At 41.7% G+C, this 24387-nt stretch overlaps 1 protein-coding gene across 2 annotated transcripts in view; it reads right to left on the bottom strand.

Moving 5' to 3' along the window:
- PAK5 (p21 (RAC1) activated kinase 5) overlaps positions 1-24387 on the bottom strand; it is a 287140-nt gene that overhangs the window by 31204 nt on the left and 231549 nt on the right. Inside the window, exons 1-3 of one of the 2 annotated variants that reach the window (XM_072800085.1) lie at positions 22240-22343; positions 18097-18882; positions 1029-1520 (exon numbers count right to left, since the gene is read on the bottom strand). In XM_072800085.1, coding sequence (XP_072656186.1) covers positions 1029-1520; positions 18097-18882; positions 22240-22242 — 1281 coding nt within the window. In that variant the 5' untranslated portion in view covers positions 22243-22343. Of the gene's footprint in view, positions 1-1028; positions 1521-18096; positions 18883-22239; positions 22344-24387 lie in introns of those variants that run through there. The other variant, XM_072800084.1, reaches the window with a different exon arrangement.

Genomic DNA, 24387 nt, shown 5'->3' with positions numbered 1-24387 from the left:
TCCTAGACATAGGTGCTCATGTTTTCCCCCTTATGTGCATTTTAGAGGTCTCAAGTAATAAGTGTAAAAGGCAAATAAGGAAGTAGAAAAACATTGCAACAAACACATAGAAAAAGGTTAATTCCTTAACATATCAAGAGCTCTCATTTATCAATAAGACAAATGCTACCGTCCTAATTGGAAACTGTGCAAAGGACATATGGTTTAATGAAGAAGTAAAAATGGCCTATAAACATGAAAGTAAGTTTACCCTCACTGGTAATAATAGTGTTAATTAAAGCAGGAAGATTTGTTCATGTCTATCAGATTAACAGAGATAACATGACAGTATCCAGTGCTAGTGAGGATGATACAGGTCTATCAGTGAGGGTCTTTACTGTTACAAACTTTCTGGAAGCCAGTATTACATATTACTTTTTCTAAAGAGAAAAAAATATAGAAGGAAACTCCTGAAATATTAATGTAGGCTATTTTTCGGTTGTGAGATTTTGGGATATTTTCTCTATCTTCCATATTTTCCACAGGAAGAATTCATTATTCCTATAGTTAGAAAATGTATCTTAAAGTTCCTAAAGAGTGATAATCCATTGGTAAACCAACTTCTGTTTATTGAGATTAAAAATAATGGCTACAGAGGGTATACATGGTATCACAACCATGTAACAAAATGTATATATACCCATGTAGATAGTGTAGCATAAGGCTCTGGAATCTGCTAGAATTCAAATCCCAGCTCTGCCATCAACCTGGTGTATGACCCTGGGCTTGATAATGTCTGTCTCACAGGTTTGTTGTGTGAATCAAGCCAGATCAGAGCTTAGCACAGTGGTTGATTTGTATGAAGTACTTTATAAAAGTAGCAGCTGTACACATACAGACCAAGTCCAGAAGGAAGGATTATGGGAACATTATTTTTGTATTTCTATTGTCAGTGCTTTCTGATGTTCTGAGCTGTACATGTAATATTTTTGAAATAGGGAAATACATGTTACTTGGGAGAGAAAGAGTGATCCGAACACACCATCTACCTCATTAAAAAGCAGTTCTCGTCTCTGTTGCTTTCGGAGGTCCATCTTCTTCACTGCGACTTGTTTCCCTGTGTGTTTCTCAGTTGCAATGCATACAATGCCGGTTGACCCTTCTCCGATTTTGATAAAGTTGTCCAAGTATTCCCTGGGGTCTCCTGGGCTGACCACCAACTGCAAAGCAGCCCGAAACTGTTCATGGGACACCCTGGAGGGCTGCTGGTCTGAAGAGGATCCCCAGCTGGGTGGGGGGTAGGTGCTGGATGAGATACTCAGAGAGCTCAGGTAAGAAGCTGTAGAGATGTACTGTGAACTGGTCTGCAGGGAGGGGTGGTGGTACAGGGTGGCTTTGTGGTACCCAGATGGGTACTGGTGGCTGCTTGAGGAATAGCCCGCTTTGCTTTGACTTTGAGGTAGTTTGGCGGGGCCCCTGGGGTAGGTGTCAGACCCTGACAGCGGAGGGCTGAGGACCATCTGTGCTCGATCATAATCCACCTGGGAAGACAGACACAGATGGAGAAATATCACATGCTAGATCTGAATGCTGCAGTCAGCGAGCCAATTGAATCAACCTATAGCTGGCCTGAATGAAGAGGACCATACACAACATAGTTGTGGGTGATGCTTACCTTGTGAGGTCCCAGATGGCTCCTGCTTCCATCCTTTACCTACCCTACAACCTCCCTATTTAGTCTATTTCTTCCCTTTTCTTTACTCAAATCCCCAGAAGCAGACGATGAGACCTGAATTTAAATGCAACTGGTGGGAGGTGATCCCAGGAGTTATGAGGTGAGACAAGGAAGGGGAACATCAATAAAGGGCAAGTCATAGAGTATGATGGTTAATTTTATGTGTTAACTTGGCTAGGCTATGGTATCTGGTTGTTTGGTCAACAATATTCTGGGAAGGTATTTTTTAAAGATGTGCTTAACATTTAAATCAGTAGATTTTGAGCAAAGCAGATTGCTCTCCATGAAGTGGGTGGGCTGCATCTAATCAGATGAAGGCTTTACATGAAAAGACTGATGTCATCCATAGAGAGACTCTCTCTGTGTACACAAACACACCCCCTACTGGTCATCTTTTTGGTAAGCCCCAATATGCCACAGCAAGTTACCAATGAAGCAATTGTAATCTAATCCCACCAGCTAACTCTGTACCCTGGGAGACTATATTAAGCATATACCTTGAAGTTGTCCCATCTGAGGGGCCAAAAGATGGAGTATTTATGCACCAGATCCCTTCAAAACACTGTTTAACATCTGCTTCCATGAATATTAATTTCCTGGCACTCCTGATTTGCCTTATCCTGGGCTGACTAGCCTCCAGCAGATAGAGAAACCTTTTAGACCAGAATTTCTCAGCATTGGCACCACTGATTTTGGGGGCTAGATAATTCTCTGATGTGGCCAACTGTCCTGTGTGTTGCAGGATGTTTAGCAGCATCACTAGATTCTACCTACTAGATGCCAGTAGCAGCCACTTTGCCAGTTATGACCAAAAATGTTTCTTGAGATGTTGCTAAATATTCCCAGAATATGGGCAAAATTGCTCTTGGCTGAAAACTACTGCTTTAGACAAAGGAAAGCAGTGATGGCAGACAGAAACAATACGTGATGAAGGGATATGGTTGGGGCACCAATTATACCCACTGCTCCTAGGAAAGGGCCTTCTCCTACTCATGTGAAACACAGGGAGAGTTTTAATTAAAAAGTGCCTTATGCCAAAAAAAAAAAAATCTGCCTTATCCAAGGTGTACTTGGTGTATAGGCTCTGTTTTCCTTTGCAGGAATAAAAGATCCCATTTGTCATTAAAGGATGTTAGTCTTCAGTGAGAAATTTCAGGGGCAGAATGCCTTTCCCCATGCTTGTGAATTCATATACTAGAAGGGGGATATGTATTATCCACACGCATAACCTAGCAGATACATGTAAAAGGGAAAATACGGCTCTGCTAAGCAGCTTTTCAGTATGGACCATAAGGTAAACACATGCAATGTTCTCACCAAATAAGCAGAAATATAATTGAGAGTTGTCAAATTTTGCAGGAGTGTGTGTGTGAAAGGGAATTTGATCATCCCTCAAAAGGATTCCAGCAAAGAACATTCTACTTTAGTTTTGAAGACTAGATTCAGGGAACTCAGTGGAGAATAGGGACAGCAGAAAGAGCAGGGATGGGGGAAGTCAGCGGGAGTTTTGTACAACACTAGGTGTACATTCCAGCAATCACTCCCTGGGAGGAATCAGGGAGGACCTCTGACTAGCTCTGGAACAACTGAGGTCAGGTATGGTAAATATACCACATCATAACGTCTTCACCTCCTTGCCCAGGACAGAATACATTAATCAATCACTGCACCCTTGTGTGATATCCTGATGATGACACAGTGCTGGGTACACCGAAAGTGCTCAAAAAAGATTTTTTATTGGACTTTAGGCTCCTTCTTAACACAGCACCCTGGGAAGTCTCTACACTCTACTGGGATGTACATGAAATGACATGTACATGCCCCCATACCCCATCTAAGGATCTAGATCTACTCTAGTATGGTGGGTACTGACCACATGTAGCTACTTAATTGAAATCAATAAAAAATTAAATTAACTCAATTCCTTTGTCATAGAAGTCCCATTTTAAGTATCCAATAGCCATCACATTGGACAGCATAGATATACAACATCTCCATCATTGCAGAAAGTTCTGTTGGGTGAAGGAAATCCATTGCTCCCATGTAGTATACTCATGAATTTGTTTTGTCCACAAGTTAATTTTTGAGCCACTATTATGTGATAGGCACCTTTTCAGGTGCCATGGGAAGGTCCAGCAATAATATAAATGGACGGTATTTCTGCCCTTCTGGGGTTTACATTCTAGAGAGGGAGACACACAATAAACAAGAAAACCAATAAATGTACAGTATGCAGTCCAGTAGTAACAGAGATATGAAGGAAAATAGAGCAAAGGGTTTAAGATTAATGAGATGCCATCTTGGATGTGGTCGTCAAGGAAGTTCTCTTTTTTTAAAAAAGATTTTTATGTATTTATTCATAGAGACACACATAGAGAGGCAGACACACAGGCAGAGGGAGGAACAGTCTCCTCACAGGGAGCCCAATGCGGGACTCCATCCTCGGACCCCAGGATCACTTCTTGAGCCAAAGGCAGACGCTCAACCACTGAGCCACCCAAGCGTCCCAAGGAAGGTCTCTCTATGGGGGTGCCATTTGAGCAGAAATCTGGCTGACATGAGGGAAGAGGCCTAACATCTATGCGGGGAGGGGTAGTCTGGGCAGAGGGCACAGCACACATAGGATTCTAGGCAAATAGAGGCTTTAAGAATAGAAGAGAGGCTCCTCTGGCATGGAGGGGTGTTGGTTTGGAAAGATGGTCAGAAAAGTAGTCAGAGGGATGATCATGTAGGTCATGGCAAGGACACTGGCAGTCACTCTGAGTGAAATGGGAACCCCTGGAGTTTGCTGAGGAGAGAAGAGAGATATGAGCTTGATGTTGATCTCTGGGAGCTAGAGAAGAGACCTTTGTGGCACAGGTGGAAACAGGGATGCCAGTTAGCTTATTGTGGTCAATGTAAGTTGAGATTAGAATGGGTGCTATAGTTGGGATGACAAATGCTGGGATCCAGGGTAGCTTCTGAAGATAGAGCTAACATGATTTGCTGATGGACTGGATTAAAATGTGAAAGAAAAGAGCCAAAGATTCTGACTTGAGCAACAAGCCATTTAATGATATAAGGAGCAGAGGGGCAGGGGTAGGCTTGTGAAGTGTGGTAATCAGCCTCTATCCAAGATGCCTGAGGATCCTTGTATAGTCCCCTCTTACACTGTGCCAGGCTCATCTGTGTGATGGAAAGAATACAAGAGAAGTGAAAGCAAGTGCCTTCTGAGACTAAAAAAGATATTGTGGCTCCACTGTCTTTTCTTCTGGATCACTTGCTCTGGCCTTCTCCTGCTGTCATGTCATGAGGACGCTCAAGAATTCTATAGAGAAATTCAAGTGCAAAACCTCCTGCCAAGAGTCAGAAACTGAGGCCTTCCATCAACAGCTATGTGAACCATCCTAGAAATAATCATCTGGCCCCAGTCAAGCCTTCAGATGACTAGCCCTGGCTGACATCTTGACTGCAACCTCACGAGAGTCTCAAGGCCAGAATCATCCAGCTAATTTAGTCACAGAAAATTGAGCCACAGAAATTATGTGAGATAATAAATGTTTATCATTGTATTAAGTTGTTAAGTTTTGTGATAGTTTGTTACACAGAATAGGTAACTATCATGTGAAGGAAACCAAGAATTCTGGCATGGCCATGTTAAGTTTGGGAGAACTATTAGGCATCCAAGCAGAAACATTGCTGAGGTGACTTAGATATGTTTTGAGTACAGGGAAGAGCTGAAGCTCATGACATGCACCTGAGAGCCATTGGTGAGAGTAATTTCATTCGTTGGTATTAAAAGCCATGATGTTGCATGTGTAAGAGAATGTCCAAGGACCCTAACATTCAGAGACCAGAAATAGCAGAAGGATGTTGCATAAAGGAGCAGAGAAGTGACCAGGGATGTTGGAAAGAAAGTAAGGGACTAGAGGTTCCTGAAGCCAAGGGAGAAAAGCATTTCAAGAAGGAAGGAGTAATAGCTCATATCAGATGCCATAGAGAAGTGAAGTAGGATGGGGCATATTGCTCATTGAACATGGCAACATGGTGACCATCTAGAAGGCGGCAGGTGTTCCAAGCTCCTGCCCTATCACACAGCATGAACAAATGTCTATTCCACAAGTCTGGCAGCAAGAGCTGCCACAGAGTGGCACTGCTAGCATGGCACCATTCTCACTTCTTCTGCACTGTTCATTGGCTTCCAGATGACAGTTTTGGCCTGTGCACATCCAGAAGGGTAGCCCTTCCTAGTCTTGAGAACACCATCATCTACTCAGGTGAGTCCACCATTCAGACAGCCCTGCGCCAACCAGCAGGAACCAGGTACTGTGAAGCCAGGGCTCTGTCCTGGTTGTACAGTAAGAGAACATATGCTTCTAAGGGACATACTTAGGGTTCAATTCAGATTCTGATGGCTTTGTCAAATCACAAAGCCTCTCTGAGCCTCAGTTTCCTTGTCTGTAAAATGGTAATCATAAATACCTTTCTTGCAGGGCTTTTATGAGGCTAAACGGTGGCAACTTAGAGCAACCTAGTGTCTAAGAAAATAAGCTCTTGGTTCAAAGACCTTATCTGCCATTTATCAGTTGTGTGACATTGGGCAAGTTATTTAAACACCTATGCTTTGGTTTTTCTCTCCTGTAAAATGAGGGCTCTAACAATAATAACTACTTTTTTTAGGTCACTATGAGCTCTAAAGGACTGAATACACATCAAAAGATTGCATAGTGACTGACCAATACATTCTAGATGCTGGTATCATTATAGAAAGTCCTTAGCAGAGTGAGAATGCAATAGAAAATAAATAGTAAAATATTAAGAAAAAAAAAGCCCAACCAGCTAGCATTTGTTGAAGATCATGTACTGGCAGCATATGTATTCCTAAACACTAACCTTTTAAACAATCAGAAAAGATGCTTTTAATTATAATATATCAAGCACTGCATTATATTTGAAATGCTGTATTGAAGTCACTGATTTTTTTGCTAAGCCCCTAGATTTTTGCTACACACAGGGAACACTGGTATGTTTATGTGATGTGGGGAGAGGGGATGAAATGTCAGTGTAAATTAAACAACTGGGTTCTTCCCTTAAATTAAGTTTGAGATTAGCCAGGTCCAGGCTAATTACAAGGCTGGAATGTGAAGGAAGTGGGGTCTATGCCTTTTATTTTTCAAAGTATGTCCTGGGAACTATCACATGGCATCATCCCCCGGTGTCTTCTGTGGAGGATTTGTTCCTATACTTTAAGCAAAATTGAATTCCTTCCCCACAAGCTTGTATAACTGATCTCTGAAGATATATTAAAAATAAAAAAGCTGTATCCAGTAGGAATCACAAACTCTGCTTCACGCTGCATCAGGCCACTTTTCTTCTTTATCGACTGTCAGCAGCATTATCAGAGTCTCCTCTCCACAGCTAATGGGTGGCATAAAGAAAGGGAGGCTTGCCTGCACGAATGGGACCATTTCCAGTCAGAGAGGGGAGGCTGAGTTGTTCACAGGGAGCCAAACGTCTTTGAAATCGGGTCTTCGAGACAAAATCATGCTATTGTTTTTCGTGGCCGCCAGTAAGAGGCACAGACTCAAAAAACGTGATGGATGAGGAGCAGCTACTCTCACAAGAGACAATTTTGGGACCATACTTGAGGTGCACTCTTGGAAGGGGAACTGACTGCCCCCAGTGAGAGAACACATGGTCCGCCCTCTGGGCTTCCGTCCGCTCAAGGAGATGGCGGCAGACAGACAAATAGCAGACTTTGGGAAGGAGAAGTGCATGAGTGACCCTGTTCAGGGGCACTATGTTACTGACCTACAGCCCTCAGTTGGGTCTTAACAACCCAACTGTGGGTTCCATTATGGCACTGCTAGCCTACATATTTGTGGCAGCCTCCTTCTTTTTCTGAGAGTCAAGAAGGGGGCAATTTATTGTTGATAAAATGGAGTTTCAGGGAGGTGGAACTGCCCCCTACCAGCAATCCAAGGCAAATGGCCACGTACCCCCAAGTGAACTGTACAACCTTGTTCTTCTGTTCAGGTCAGTCATTCATTCTCAGGAGGGTGTCTAGATGTCCCAGGTCCAAGGCACACTGGCACCACAGGCCCGCTTTCTTACCTGCCTTGGCATTTCTACCATCAGTTGTCACCTCCCCAGTCTGTATAATCAAGGCTAGGGCACTCACTCCTCAAGAAAATGCAGGAGTATGTCAGTGGGAGCCAATGTAGGGCCCTGACATTAACCAACTACTCTGTTAGGAGTCTATCTTTGTAGGAATAATATATACGAATGTTAATGATATTTGACATTTGATGAGTTCTTTCCATTTGCTAGGGACTGTTCTAAGCACTTTATATTTGTGAATGCATTTGAATCTCAAGTTCCATGAGACAGGGCTCATGACTATTCCATTTTACAGATAAGGAGACGGAGGCACAGAGAGTTAAAATAGCTCATGCAGAGCTCCCAGAGCTATCAAGAAGCAGAGTTGGGATTAAATCCAGATAATGTCACTTTAGAACTTGGCCCTTTGATATGTCTTAGAGTATACTTCAATGATAAGAAGGTAGACATGGTCAGGAAAGAGGTGGGCACAGTAAGGAAAGACAACTACAGAGCAAAAGCCTGGTTAGGGTGTTTCTCTGGGGGCTCAGATGTCAATGTCTGGGCAACTGGAAGCAGGATACAAGAAATGCAAGAAATGCTAGAAAGTGATGAATGATAATGCCTGGCTGGAGAGGGGGGAGGTGAAGGAAAATTAAGTCGTTTTGTTTGAACAGTTTTGTTTGAATTGCTTTAGAGAAATCAGCTCAAAATACACAACAAAGAAAAAACCATCATGGCAAAATGAGCTGATCATCTATGTAAAGAATTCATCGCTTTCATTTTTGCATTGGCCAGACCAGAACTTTGTGTTCAGATACAATAATGTCCTTTCTTCCACAGAGAAGAAAGCAAGCCCAAGCTTTCTTCTCTAACAAGGCCTCCTGGCCCCTAAACTGTTATAATTATTTCACTGTTCTACTCTAAGTCATCTTTCCAATATCCTATATTTGGAAGTGGGTGAAAAAATCTGATGAATTTGTTCATGTATATTGTTTTGCACAGACACACACGTTCGCTCATGTAAGCAAGACTTTCAAAGGAGTAAAGCTTGACCTGTGTGATCTTTTTTACAACCTGACTTACAAACTATTCTAGAAAAAAAAAAAAAAAAGGATTACCTTCAGAGTATAGCATCTTGAGAGAGGTGTAGGGGTTAATCATTTAGCGAAACCACAAAGCAGTGGAATTGGGCCAGTAAGAGGTACAAGTATTTAATGAGCACATCCAATGTCCCTCTCACCACACAAAAGATCTATGAATGTAGTTTACCTTTGAAGACCTTATTGCAAGGGCATGACACAGGACAGGACCGGGAGGGAGCAAGGGTAGGAAAGCCACTGTGCAAGAAGGAAAATGCTGAAACATCATTTCTGGTGAAAACCTTTTGGCTTTCTTCCCGCCCCTCCCAAGAGAATGGTCCTGGGATTTTGTGAAAGAGTTAACTTCACAGAAATGAGATCATAAACTACATATTTTTAAGGGGATTTCCATATGGCAAAATGTGAAAAGAGAAGACTAGACCATTTTTGCAAATTATCACTCAGCCTGCATAGTGGCAGTTCTACGAGCCCACTAATTGTCATTGAAAAATCAAATACATTCTGAAAAAGAAGTCTCTCTACAGGAGTATTTAAAAATACTGAAAGAACATCTAAAGCAGTCTTGGTTTCCTCCTCCTTTGAAATGGTTGATAACATACATTCATAGGAGGGTTTCCATTTTAGTTGCCCTTTAATATACCATACAAATGAATTCTTAAAGGAATGTGCTTTTCAGGTCTCAATTCAAACCAAAAAATCAGTGCACAAAACAAACAAAAGACTATATTATATGGGAAAAAAATAATCCCGGGCTAACAACTCAGCTGGACTACCCTTCCACAATGGGTACAATGTCTCCAAGGATGGGGTCAGACACAGGCCTGCGATGTATCAAAATTATAAATAATTATAGCAATGAATTCATTTAATCAATCAATTTCACCAGTGGTACGCTGGGGTGCACGGGCATAAAACTGCACACAGCTATCAATTGCTCCGATTACAGCTGGCTGCCAGCCAGAATTCCCCTGATCCATGTTCGTTAAATGCACATTAATCTGAATTTGGCAGTGTAATCAAGGACCTAACTGAACTGTGAAATTGAATTCTGCAGTAGAACATCATTTGACCATTTTATGCCAAGGCTGGAAAAAAAAAAAAAAAAAAGGTTTGGTGGGGGGGAGGGTGGGAGAAAGGGGAGGAAAAAAAAAACCCTGCCGCAGCATCTATTTGTCACCGTGGTCCTCTGTACTGGTGACAGGGAGGCTGCGGCTAGACCGTGGTGGACTAGGTGTGCGTGTGTGCGTGTGCGCGCCCAAAGAACGGGGACCACAGAACGCTCTGTGAAAGATGGAGAGTCTCCCCTTTACTTCCCACAGAGCTACAAGGGATGGGGGGCGGCTGGTTGCAGTGAGCCAGCGTGATGCTCCAATATACCTTTTCGGAGTACAATAAAGCAGAGACTGCTCATCTGGAAAAAAAAAAAAAAAAGGCCAGATTGGGTGTTGTTCGTTGTACATAAATCAAATGTGGGATAAAAGTGAATCACAGGCCTCTATTATCTGAGCATGGAAAGGACATCTTAAATTGTCCTTACTTGACTCAAAGGGAAATGTAAGAGGACCAGCCTCGGCTTTGGGGAAGGAAAATGAGCACCTATGAGAATTCCAGAGAGAATAACTCACTTTCTCTGCAGGGACATTGCAATTAGGAGAAAGGGTTTCATTAAATCCCGTGACTTGAACATGTATTTACTCTCCTGTGTCCCTCTGGCTGGGTTTTGCCATGGCAATTCTCCCTGCCACGGGCAGGGGCAGGAATGCCACCGATGGGGGCTGTTCCCCACCTCCCCTCAGGTGGGGATAGGTTACTGCATCCTAATAAAATCGTAGCCGCTGCTCCTGCTTGAGGCAAGGCTTCCACAAATGCCCAGTCACGGTCAGTTTCCTCCAAATTACTTATTTTCATTTACAAAATGGAGTGGCCCTATTTCGCAGATGACACAGGGACACAGCGCACAACATGAGCTGCTGTTCAATTTTGGTAAGAGAGGCAGCAAGCACACGCTCTCACTGCCAAGGAACAGGGGTCATGAGCAGGCCCTCCTGGGACCTAAAGAATCAAGGTGTCTGCGTAAGGTTCTAATGCAGGGGACTTAGGAGGTAGGTTAAGTTCTGGATATTCAGACACTCGCTGGATTTGTAAACTGTATGTAGCAGAGAGCCATTCACCTTCTTTAGTGTTTTGCAAGGAAATCTCCCAAACCGTGACACTGGATTCCTAGTTAGGCACGTAGGAACTTATACCTTATGCGGTGAAATTGGATGAGTTGTGTGTTTGTTTGCCTTATAAAATATACAGCAAACGGACACAGAGAGTTTGGACAAGAGGCTTATCACCCGTACAAGTAGGCAAAGCCAGGTTAAAGAAATGAATAAGTCTGCGCTCAATCAGCAGGCTCAAGCATACAGGTACTTTATAGGCTCTCCTTCCCCCTCTGGAATTGTTGCTCCAAACTCAAAGAACACATCTTCTGTTCAAGAGCAGATCACTCTGACCTGAGATCTGCCACCACCTGCATCTGCAGGGGTGGGGAGGAGAGAGGTGTCTGTACCTCTGGGGATTGGATCCCTGCTGCAGAATATAGTTCAGGTATGTCAGAGCCTCCAAGACAGTGGGGACAGATATTGCCAGGTCAGACTAATTTCATTTTAATTTGGTAATGGAAAACTCACTCATAATGACTAAAACACAGTTTACTTTGAACCACAGGAATATTCATGGGAAGATTTATCCATTCATATGCAAAGGACACGTGAAGTCTCCATCTGAAGGATGGACATTGGAGATGTTCTGAATCACCTCTTTGGATGTTTCATGAACCTTAATGAACATCCTATAATCCTATAAGAGTCTATATGCAAAAAAAAATCAAAATAATATCTACCATTATATTACATGATTAGCACCTCTTCCCCTCTCCCTCCCGCAGACCTATGATTTTTGTTGCAGCTTGTAAGATTTCACAAGCATGGTCATTTTGTTACCCATCAGGGCTTGGGGATCTCTGAAAGTGTTCAGCTGGGATCCTCAGTAGATAAGGAGCTGCAGTTTTGCTCCTGGACCTTGGCTGAATCTAGGTGGGCAAGTGCCATAAAGAACAGTGAGTCATTCAGATATTGGTGCAGGAAGACTGAGCACACTGTCTCGATTGCTTTTTCCTTCTAGGGAAAGCAAGTGACAGCTAAGCAATGAAAAACCATTGCACTGAAAATCCCAGGCAAAAGATCTGGGGAATCATGCCAGTTTCTCTTACACCCTCTCTCTTCACTCAGAACCCTTTAATATGTCATCTGTTTGGGCTACACACCGGTCACTTTGCTGCCTGGTGCAGAGGAGATGGTGAAGGTAATGTGGAGGGGTTGGTTGGCAAGAACCATCATAACTACAGATGCAGAGTCATGGACGATGCTTTTTGCTTGAATACTGTTACTTCACATCTGGCCTCTACGGGAAGTCTGAGACTTTCATGTCCATTCTAGAGGGTAGAGCAAGCAGTAGCATGGCAGGACTGGGGTCCTCAGGTTAGCTCAGTCACTCAGGCGTTGCCGGGCCTTGAGGATGTCCCACGGATAATCTAGCCTTCTGTGACCTGCATCTCTGAGGTGAGGACAGCCGTACATTAGGCTGCACAGAATGGCCATGAGGGCAAAGTCACATGGAGCTTGTCCCCATATTTTGAATTTATGTAAAAGATTATCCAGAGAAGATGTTTCTATGGCTGGCGTTAGCAGATATGGTGACATGGTCTCCAACCAGAAATATTCCAGGCAACAGGGGCTAATATTGAGTGCCTGCCCTGTGAGAACTCCTTTGTTTACTCATCTTTTTTAATCCATAGAATACGGTCAAAGTAGGTTATGGAAACATTCTACTTTATAAAGGAAGGAACTGGGATCCCTGGGTGGCGTAGCGGTTTGGCGCCTGCCTTTGGCCCAGGGCGCGATCCTGGAGACCCGGGATCGAATCCCACATCGGGCTCCCGGTGCATGGAGCCTGCTTCTCCCTCTGCCTGTGTCTCTGCCTCTCTCTCTCTCTCTGTGACTATCATAAATTAAAAAAAAAAAAAGGAAGGAACTGAGGCACAGATAAGATCATATAGCCAGTGAGGGCACAAATCTAGGGAGCTGGAGTCTAGGGAGCTGGAGTCTAGAACTTGTGCTCTTAAATGTCTCTGTCATGGGTAAGAAGATCTGGATGGTCACTCGTAAAACAGAATATGATGATCATTCAAAGCAGAGTGAGGGTGTATGAGAGTCTCAGGGATCTTTAGTCTTTAATGCCTCCCTTTGGACTGTGATCCCCGCTTTTTATCCACAAATCATAGTCTGTTGAGGTTAAGGAGCTTCTCAGAGGATTCAACCCTACTGAGAACAAAGAGAATAAACTACATTCCCTGTGTAACCCAAAACCCTCTGTGACTAATCACCTATTTCTCACCAGAAAGTTAGGGCTGCCTGCAGTGTGCATATCTGGGCCCCAAGGCCTCACATCCATCTTTCTGTTCTGTGGCTTTCTTCTGTGAAAAATAGGAATGATCCGGAATATATAGATTTTGGAGTAAGATGGACCTAATTTTGGATCCTGACTCAACTGTTTGCTTCATATCCTTGGGATGTCTGTAAGGAGTTAGCCTCTGAATCTTGGCTTTCTCACTGTAAAAGGGAGATGATCTTGAAGTCTTCCAGAATTCCCATGAGGGCTAAATCGGGTAATGCTTGCACACTGCCTGCAACATAGCAACCCTTTGATTCACATCACAGCTGTCTCCTGTCCACATGCTACACATACAGATTAATGTGTAGACTATGTGTATTCGTAATTAGGCTCCTGTTAATTACTAACTTATTTAACCCTCACACAACATGATTATCCCTATTTTATATATAGAGAAGCAGAGTCAAGCAATTGACTCACCCAGTTATAAGTGGTAATGTCAGGACTCAAACCCAGGCAGTTTACCTCTAGGTCCTACACCATTGAATGACCAAAACTATTGACAAATAGTTAGCTTTGGAACAGTGGTTCTCAACTGGAGCTGATTTTGCTCCCTGCTGCCCCATAGGTCATTTGATGGTATCTGGAAATATCTTGGATGTTACAGGAAGGGATGCTATTGGCACTTAGTGGTAGAAGCCAGGGATGCAGCTAACCATCCTCAGTGCACAGGACGTCCCCCCCGTGATAGAGTACTATCAGGCCCAGAATGTCCACAGCATCAAGGCTAAAAACCCTGCTATTGAGTGTGACAGGAACCATGCTACCCATGGGAACTTCATGGCTCTATGTAGTTAAAGGAGCTTGTAAGAAGGCAAGTTGAAGGCTTGGTGCCTGCAGAAGCTATTCCTGGGCCACTGGGGCTGTCTCCAATGTCTGGCAAAGGGGTTGAGACCAGAGAGCTGGACCCCAGCCCGGCTATGAGCTCAGCTGACTCACCTGGTTATTACTGAGCCCTTCAGAGCCCCCAGGTTCCTCATATGCACAAAACAGGCAAGAATTCCTTCCTTACAGGACTGTGATGCTCAAAGAGGCAACCCATGAGTCTGGCACACAGCGAGTGCTTAGTGAACTGTGTGATGACACAGGAAGCCAGAGCAAGGGATGGATTGCTGGGTCAGCACCCACATACACGAGCTGGCAGCTGCTTGTTCCCTGGAGAGCACAGGAAGGTGCAAAACTAGGTGCATGGTGACACTATTTCTAGGCAGTTTCCCTCCTTGTAAAGCAGACCTGTCTGCAGGGGAGGGTGGAAAGCATTCTCTCCACATCAGGCTGTTTTTATAGTTGTGTGTTGTGAATGGATTTTGTTTGGCTTTATTTTTCCCTCAAGGTTTTATCTGCCCAGCCCCAGCCGAAAACATTTAAAAGTAGGGAGACAGACTCCATACCTATAGATTTATAACATCCCTGATTCCTGTCATGCCAACATGAAAATTAGGTAAGTAGATAACACTGGAGGAGTTTTTTCTGTGGACTAACAGTATTTTTTCTCCTTCAAGCCAAAATATAAACCCGGTGTCTGTCTCCTTGTATCTCTCACATACATACATCTCTCCTTCTCATTTTTGTTCTGCCTGGAGACACACACAAATTTCATGCTTTTCTCTTATTATTGAGATGTGAACATTACCCACCAGCCTCTAGGACTTTCCATGAGGCAAAGACAAATTATCTGAGTCATGATCTTTATTTCTTCCCTTGGCAGGAAATCCAAATGTGATTGGAGGATATTTTAGAGTACAGTTCTTTTATTATTATTATATTATTATATTATTATTATCATATTTTTTTATTTTTAAGATTTTATTTATTTATTCATGAGACACACACACACAGAGAGAGAGAGAGAGAGAGGCAGAGACACAGGCAGAGGGAGAAGCAGGCTCCATGCAGGGAGCCTGACATGGGACTCGATCCCAGGTCTCCAGGATCATGCCCTGGGCTGAAGGCGGCGCTATACTACGAGCTATCGGGGCTGCCCTAGAATACAGTTCTAAAGGCACAGGCACCTAAATCTTTTTAGAGAGATGTTATATTTTTAATCAAGTAAACGTTTTAATTACTAACATGCCTCCCACCTCCTACTCTCCTAGAAAACCTGCTTGTGAACTTCTCACGGGTCTCCTATGAAATGGAATAGCAGCTTGCTCCTCTGGAGGCCTTTATTTTAAGGGCTGAAAAACTTCCTGGTACAAGTTCCCAAGGGCAGGAGTGCCTGGGTGGCTCAGCTAGTTAAGTGTCTGCCTTTGGCTTAGGTCGTGTTCTCAGGGTCCGGGGATGGAGCCCCATATGACAGGGAGTCTGCTTCTCTCTCTCCTTCTGCCTCCCATTCCCACCATCCTGCTCATGCTCTCTCTCTTTCTGTTTCAAATAAATAATAAAATCTTAAAAAAAAAAATTCCCAAGGGCAAATATGTTATTATTTTTTTTTTGAGCCACAATAGATTTCTGCATTGTTTCTGGGCTTAACAAAACCAGATTTCAGAGCAGGTCCGCTTTGCCTTATATTTGGAAGTCTGTAGGAAGAGGGATTTAGGGAGGAATGAAGCTAGAATGAATGGAATGAATTATCCCCTCTCTCCATCCTCTTCCTAGTCCTCTCTTTAGCCTAGAGTAGCCTCTCATGGGTTTTACTGGCAAATACAGTTGAACTCCATAAGTAACATATGCCCACATAAAGGGAAAAATATGGGACTAGGAGAAATATCAGACTGGATTTTATCCTTGTTTTACAACCAACAAACTATGAAACCTTAAGTGCGCCATGTGACTTTCTGGACCTTAGTTTCTCCTTCCATGAAATGAGTGGGCAGGGGTTCCTGGGGAGTTATATTAAATCCTCAAATGCCTCTAGGGATTAGGCTAATGGGCAGAATGAATGAAGTGGCCTGGGCAGGGCCTATCCCCTCTAATGGGGCAGCCTTTGTCTCCAGCCAATTCCATTTCCAATGCTGTGTGAAAATGTGGGCCTAGGGTTATCAGATCATCCCTTTTTTTTAAGATTTTATTTTTATTTATTCATGACAGACAGACAGAGAGGCAGAGACACAGGTAGGGAGAAGGCTTCATGCAGGGATCCTGACATGGGACTCGATCCCGGGTCTCCAGGATCACACCCTGGCTGAAGGCAGCGCCAAACTGCTGGGCCACCGGGGCTGCCCAGATCATCCCATTTTTTTAAAGAGAATCCTAAAACCCAGAAGTTGAAGATTTTAAGTGAAATATCTTGATTTTTCAGAAGTTGAAAATGACTACTTGGTGGACTCAACGGGTCGAGAAGCCAAGTATGGCCCCAGGGCTGCAACATTATTGCCTCTGGACGGAACTTTGTGATCTTGACCTAAAGAGCTTCTGACCATAAGTGTTCAAATATATCACATATAAAATATCATATATGACCCTAAATAGCCAAAGCAATCCTGATAAAGAAGAACAAAGATTCCTAATTTCAAACTATATTACAAAGCTATAGTGGTCAACATAGTATGGTACTGGAAAAAAAGCAGGTTCACAGATCAATAGAACAGATCACAGACCAGAAATATATATATATAGATTCAGTTAATTTTTTACAAAACAGCCAAGAATATACAAATGAGGAAAGGACAGTCTTCAATATATGGTGCTGTGAAAATTGGACAGGCAGGTGTAAAAGAATGAAACCGAACCCTTGTCTTATACCATACACAAAAATTAATTCAAAATGCATTAAAGATTTGAATGTAAGACTTGAAGCCATAAAATTCCTAGAAGAAAAATATTGGTAAGTTCCTTGGCATTGGTCTTGGCAGTGACTTTTTTGTATTTGACACTGAAAGGCAATAATAACAAAAATAAAGTGGGACTACATCAAAATAAAAAGCTTCTGCACAATGAAGGAAAACATTAGCAAAATGAAAAGACACTGATGGGATGGGAGAGAACATCTGCAAACCACATATCTGATAAGGGGTTAAAAATATATATAAGGAACTCATACAACTCAATAGCAAAAAAAAAAAAAATCCCAAATAACCCAATCAAAATTTGGACAAAGAACCTGAATATACATTTTTCTAAAGATGATATACAAATGGTCAACAGGTACATGGAAAGGTTCTAGACATGACTCAACATCAGGGAAAATCAAAACCACAATGAGATACAACCCCATACCTGTTAGAATGGTTATTAAATTAAAATTTATTAAAAATTATAAAATTAAAAAAATTAATAATTAGAAAATTATTAAATTTTTAAAAATGAACTTTATTAAAAACTTACCATGATAATCCTGACTTTATTTTTTCCTTTTCAACAGATCCTTATAAACTTTGCCAGAAAGTGGGAACTACAATATTAGCCATCTAATGGTTTATAATCGTATGCTCCTTAAAAGAGGACTTAGTCTAATAGGAGCACACAATATTTATTAGTAGTATATCAGGATATCTTTCAAATAAACTTTTTTTTTTTTTTTTTGCCTTTTAATCAGAAACCCTCGAGGAGATCTCCAAAGACTTTGATTTTAATGAATATATGTTCCTTGCTCTATATCCTCTGCCCTTGGGGCTTGTGCGTGGAAATCAGGTAGCGTTTCAATATGGATTCTCACTTAAAAGGCAAACCTTCACCTTAGAATCTGACTCTGTGAGAAGGTCATGCTAGCACCACCTTTGTGAGGTGCCTGCCCATGGGAGGGAAGGAGGCAGTGAACATTACCTTTGGAATGCACATTGTGGGCTCGGACAAGCGAGGGTAGGTGTAGGAGTTGTATGAGTGTCCTTGGGGGTGGGTTTTAAATGCACTTGCTCCGAAGGGCATCATGGGTTCCTGGAGCCCCGAGCCTGATCTGGACCTCTGCCGCATGGTAGGCTGAGGGCTGGTCTGATTCAGGTAGGACGACTTTGGCCTCCTATCATAGTCATCCAGGCTGGGTCCCCACTCACTTTCGCTGAACACCAGACTCTCCTTGGAGCACCCACTGGTCCCCGCAGTTCTAGAAGGCGTGAATTGGAACGGATAATCTAGAGGGGAGCTGCTTGAGGCTCTCTGGTACTCCCACTTGAGGTCGCTGTATTCACTTGGTTTGCTCAGGGAGTCCAAGTGGGTGTGATAATCAAGGGGAAATCTGGCAAGATCAGATTTCCAAGGCTTCATCTCAGGATAGTGGGCCTCCCCATGTTTTGTCTTCATGACATGCCCATTTTGCTTGGCCACATGGCTGCCCTTATAAAATGGATCCAGATCATCACCATAGAGACTCTTTTCTCGATACTTCTCAGTTGTGTAGTCAGCAGTGGTATCGGATTCGCTGGAATACTGTGAGAAGGTGATAAAGCCATTTTCTTCACGATGGCCTTGACCGTGGCTGGAGGCCCCCTGGTCTGGGGTGGGCGGACTTTCCTTCCGTAGGGAGTTGGAGCGAGTCACGGAGATGTTGTCAAAGTCCTCCAGCAGGCCGTTGATGGAGGTTTCCTTGCACGGTTTATTTCCTCTAACGATTGTCTGGGAATAGTAAAAGGAATGCCATTTAAAGAAAACATTTCATGCTCTCAAGTTGATGTTGGAATCCCACCCCAACTCCATCTAATTTCAACCACAAGGAGAAAAGACCCTAGGAACATACTCTAAAAAGTAATGATTAAAAAAAACAAAAACAAAAACAAAAACAAAAAACCTGTTGACTGATTTCAGTGGTGAAAGGAGCTAAATATTACATAATTGAAAATTGCAAAATTTCTTTTACCTATCTCAACAGAGAGATCAATTAAACATCAAAAGCCATTTAGAAGACTATACAAGCAATCACTGTCTTATTTACCAGGTAAGTGAAACCTCCGCCTCACTCCTTCCCCTCCTTAAATAATAAACCCTAACCATCTAACAATAAGCTGATTATAATTTTAAGTCTACAACTGGTTAGAAAAAGCATATTTATTACTTTTATATTCCTTATCCAGATTATTTGCAAAGCCAGTAAACACGGTAACTTGAATATTAACATTCCCAGAAATGGGCACACACTTTTTTTTTTACCCTTTTATGAAATACTTATGAAAACTGAAGTTATCAGATTTTCTGGAAGAGGCACTTTCTGAACTGTAAGTAAGGAACAGCATGAAGATTACTTGTGAGATTTTATTCGTGATCACATATGATATTCTCATTAAGCGTCTAACTATAATGCTTGCTAGAGCCACACTTTCGTATCATCATCGCTGACGTTTGGATGGCTTAGTAATTGATGTGGTTATACTTGAATCTTAGTGACACAAGCTGCCAAGCCCAAATGTTCCCTTTAACGAACCTAAATAACACTGGAATACTAGGAACGGAAAGAAATCACAAACCACTTACAAAGCCAGTCAGCTGTGCCTTGACAATGACAAGGTTTGCAGCAAAATATGATGGGGGTGGATAAAAGAACAAAGTGTTGTGACTTCATACTTCCAGGATTTTAAGAGAAAAATACATTTGAGCAAGTAGCAAAGGAGTTCAAAACCATCTCAGTATAATAGAGGATTTCAAACTAGAGGAACAAGTCAAAATTGTCCTAGAGCATATGCTTTATACATCAGTAGTTCCCGAAGTATCTATGATGAAAGACAAGGTTTTGTTTTTTTCCATCCAATCAGTCCTGGACTTAGACTTTTGGCCTATAACCCTTTCTTTTAAATAAACTTTTAATTTTGGAATGGTTTTAGATTAATGGATTGCAAGGAGAATATATAGAGCTCTGATCTATCCCTTACTGTCTTGTCAATATCTTGCGCTGCTATTAACTAAACTTCACAGTTTATGTTAATTTCATTGTCCCCCCCCCCCCCCAGTGTTCCTGGGTTCCATCCAGGATACCTCATACTTATTTTTCATGTCTCCTTAATCTCCTCTGGTCTGTGATAATTTCTCAGACTTTCCTTGTTTTGGATGACATTAATAGTTTTAAGGAGCAGAATGTCCCTCAACTGGGAATGTCTGATGTTTTTCTCATGGTTAAACTGAGGTTATTGGTTTGGGGGGCAGGGGCAGATCACAGATTAAGGTACCAATTTTATCCCATCATATCCAGCATGCCTATCATCATCAGTGGCTTATTACTGATGATGCTGACTTTGGTCACCTGACCCAGGTTGTGCTTACCAGGTTTCCGCACTACAAAGTTACACTCCCCTTCCTTTGTTGCTTTCCAAACTGTATCCTTAGAAGTAAACCATTCTACTTCCATGAGAGGGGGCACCTACATAGAGTATACAGAATTCTTCTGCACAGGAGACTTGCATATTCTATTTACTTCTTCAGTCATTTAGTTGTGTCAGTATGGGTAGAATCATGGGTGTTTATTTCATACTTTGGATTATAATCCCAAACTATGTTTTTGTTTTGTTTCTCTGTTTGTTCTAGCTTTAGTTACTGAGAGTTCTTTCATACTGGCTGCTCTGTCCCTTTCATAAGCCTCCATCCTCTTATTTTTTAAGCCCGTCCTTACTTTTTAACACTACAAGAGACTCCAGGTTCATCTTGTAAATTCCCTGCCCTTGCCCTAAAATCAACCATGTCTCCAAGGGGCCTGGTTCCTTTAACTGGCTAATGATATTAGAAACTAAAATTAGAAACTAATATCTGGATGCCGGGTATGCTCACTGTTACTGGGGTGTCACTGCTTCCAGTGAATAGAGCCCCTCAGCGAACAGAGCCAGGCAATACATGTACATACACTTCCCTTAGTATGCACACACATCTGTAAATATATCTATCCATCTGTTCCTATATGAAGCTAAACACGAATTTGTACTATTGTCTCTGAATCTAATCCAGTCTCACATGGTTCATTCTAGCTTTCCCTGTATTTGTTGGTGAAAAAAATGGTGAAAAACCTGGATCCCTCCATCTGCCCTTATTTTGGTTATTCAATCTGAGGTTACAAATATAGCAGTTTTAGAATTATTACCCCACATCACCATGGCAAACAACATTGCCAGCTAGAGTACAGTGTTTAGTATGGTGTTTTGGACTTAGGGCTTACAGTTTCCATTCAAAGAAAGCCCTGTTTTAAAAAGTTACTTAGGTTAGTGTCCACTCCCCACCCCCACCCCCTTCTATGAGATTATCTCACACATGTGTAATAGTTAAATTCTTCTGTCACAGTTTGTATTCCATCCTGGGATCCTCTGATTTGGTTGGCTTAAAAAATTACTCTTTGTGCTGGAAAATTCTATGGGTATTGACAAATACAAAGCATCATATATTCACCATTACAGGGCCATACAGATTAGGTCTATACTTGCCCTCTCCTGGGCTTTCCCTGGTCAGATACTGCCTCTTCTCCAAACCTCTGATATACTGCTGATCTGTTTTCTATCCGTATAGTTCTGCCTTTTCCAAATAACCTAGGAATGGAATCAAACAGTCCAGAGCCTTTTGGTCTGGCTTCTTTCATTTAGATAATGCATTTGAGCTTAATCTAGGTTGTTCTGTGAATTAATAGCCTATTTGCCGCCATTCTTCTTTAAAAATCACTGAATAGTATTCCAGTATATGGAGTGTGATGATTATGTGTGTGGGAGGGGTATAAATGGATTGATTGTCCAGATAGGTGATGTTCTGTGTGAGCATCCTCTCGAGAGAAAAAGAATCACCTATCATATATACATCAGGACCTCTTCTCAGGGCAACAATATCCATGCCCATCCCAACAGATGAACTTGGGAGAAACAATACCTTGGACAGGGACAAGTAAGAACTGGGGAGAGGAAAGGAAGGAATGGACATCTTTTGATTCACTAAGTATGAGTGCTAGTAACTCATCCTCAAGTCTGTCTGAGAAGCTTCCTACTGCATTTCAGTTGCCTCTTACCTACTTACCATTTCCCTATTTGCTCAGGTACTCTTCAAGCTCTTAGACATAGGTACTGTTACTTTCTGTGTATTTAGCAGCTGGCCTCCTCTCTTCAATAATGCTTTGTACAAATTTTTTAAAAAGACTTATTTGAGAAAGAACAAGAAAAAGAGAGAAAGAGAAGGGCAGAGAGAGAGAGAGAGAGAGAGGGAGAGAGAAAGCATGAGAGGGGGTGAGGGGAAAAGGGAAAAAGAGAGAGAGAATCCTAAGCAGACTTCCTGATGAGTGGGAAGTCCAACATGGGCTTGATCCCATGACATGACATCATGACCTGAGCCGAAATCAAGAGTCGGATGCTCACCTGAGACACCCAGGCACCCCATGTTTTGTACAGATTTTTAAGAAAATAGTATTAAGTGGTGCTAATAGTTCTGGTCTTAATTTTAGCCACATTTGCTATGTGATTTAGTTTCATCCTTTTTTTCCAATACCTAGTCTCCAATTTATAAAAAAGATACTATCGTTTGATATCTAGTGATACCCCTCCAGTCGCCTCCAGGAATTGTAGAGGCTGACGGAGGGAGGGATTATGTAGCAGTTTTGAAACATACCAATGTAGGCACTCCATTCCAGTGGACACACATTTGTAAATCTGAAATGCTTGAAGAGCACTAAATACAACTCGTTGATAAAGGCAAGTTAAAACGTGAAGTTTATAAAGAAAAGATGAGAGAAGAACAGACTAAAAATCCTGATAAGTTTTCAGTAAGAGGAGAATCATGAGCTAAGTCCAGGAGGAAATAATAGACGGACTCAGATGGCCAAAAAAAGAGGTGTTACCAGCTCATCACTTACTCAATTGATGGAGGCACAGATGATCGGAGTATGTTAAGATTCCACCATCTTTGGGGCTATGTGGATAACTGTGATAACAGAAGAAAGAGTCCTCAGCTCATATTAAACTGGCATTTCGATCACTTGTCCTGTGGCATTTTTATTCAGAAAATTAAAATCATCTTCAGAATATTGTACCATCTTCAGAAAATTATATCATCTTCAGAAAATTAATAAATAGCTTTGATTGGGCTGGACTATTAGTCTTAGAAATTCATTACCAGGACACGGATATTTAGAAGGAAAAAATTCCTTTCCTGTGTGATTCTTTTGTGATCAGAGCATTATTGAATACTTCCTTTGAAACTGCTGAATCCTTTAAATCTTCCTGTTTTCTCACTAAAACTCTTCCCATTTCATTAATGAGCTGAAATGTGCAGACTTGAGACTCAGTCACTTTGTTTCTGGGGAATACTGAGAGAAAGGAATTTAGATGTCTATCACCTATCAATGTGTCCATCCAACCATCCATCCACTCACCCACCTACCTATCCATACAATAACAGTTAAAGCTGTAACCGAGATCTATAATATGTCTATATCCATAGTATCAGCAAGCATTTTTTTAAATGACTAATAACATAATGAAGTTCTGTTTGAGAGAGCGCTTTTTTCTCTCATTATGCTATAAATATCTTACATTTGGAAAATGAAAAAACAAACAATCATAAACAACTATTTCACAATTTTGTCCCCAATAAGTTCATTTAGATTTTTCTGGGAGATTAGGGGGTCAGTGTTCCAATACATGAATTAATCTGTGACTTCAGAGTTGGGGGGTCTGCTGTTTCCATGCACTTATTATTGGATACCCAGAGACGTATGTTCAGTTTACCTTTAAAATTATAGCAGTTAACTCAGTAAACAGAATTCTATATATTTGTTAATATAAAAGAAGAAATATTCTATTACTATGTGCTGAGCTAAATGCTAATTAAAAGAAAAATGAAGATTTTTATTGAATAAGAAACACTTTTAAAAAACAAACTATTATTTTTTAATCCTTGTTTTCAATCAGGCTCAAAGCACTTACCAGCTGTGTGATAGTGGTTAAGTTACCTAACCTTTTAAAGCCATGGTTTCTTAACCCATAAAATGGCAAGAATAAATCTTTGCCTCATTGGATTAATGTGATTGAATAATATGTGTAAATCAGTTGGCATAATTTCTGGAATACAGTAAGTACTAACAAATGGTAGATATTTAACTATTTTATAAGTTAAAATGTACTTTTAAGTTAGGTTGATAATTTAGGGGAAAAAACTTGCAAATAACAGGAT

Source organism: Canis lupus, chromosome 26 (genome assembly GCF_048164855.1).
Source record: "Canis lupus baileyi chromosome 26, mCanLup2.hap1, whole genome shotgun sequence".
Classification (NCBI taxonomy): Eukaryota; Metazoa; Chordata; class Mammalia; order Carnivora; family Canidae; genus Canis; species Canis lupus.
This window is presented reverse-complemented; position numbering and strand designations above follow the sequence as displayed.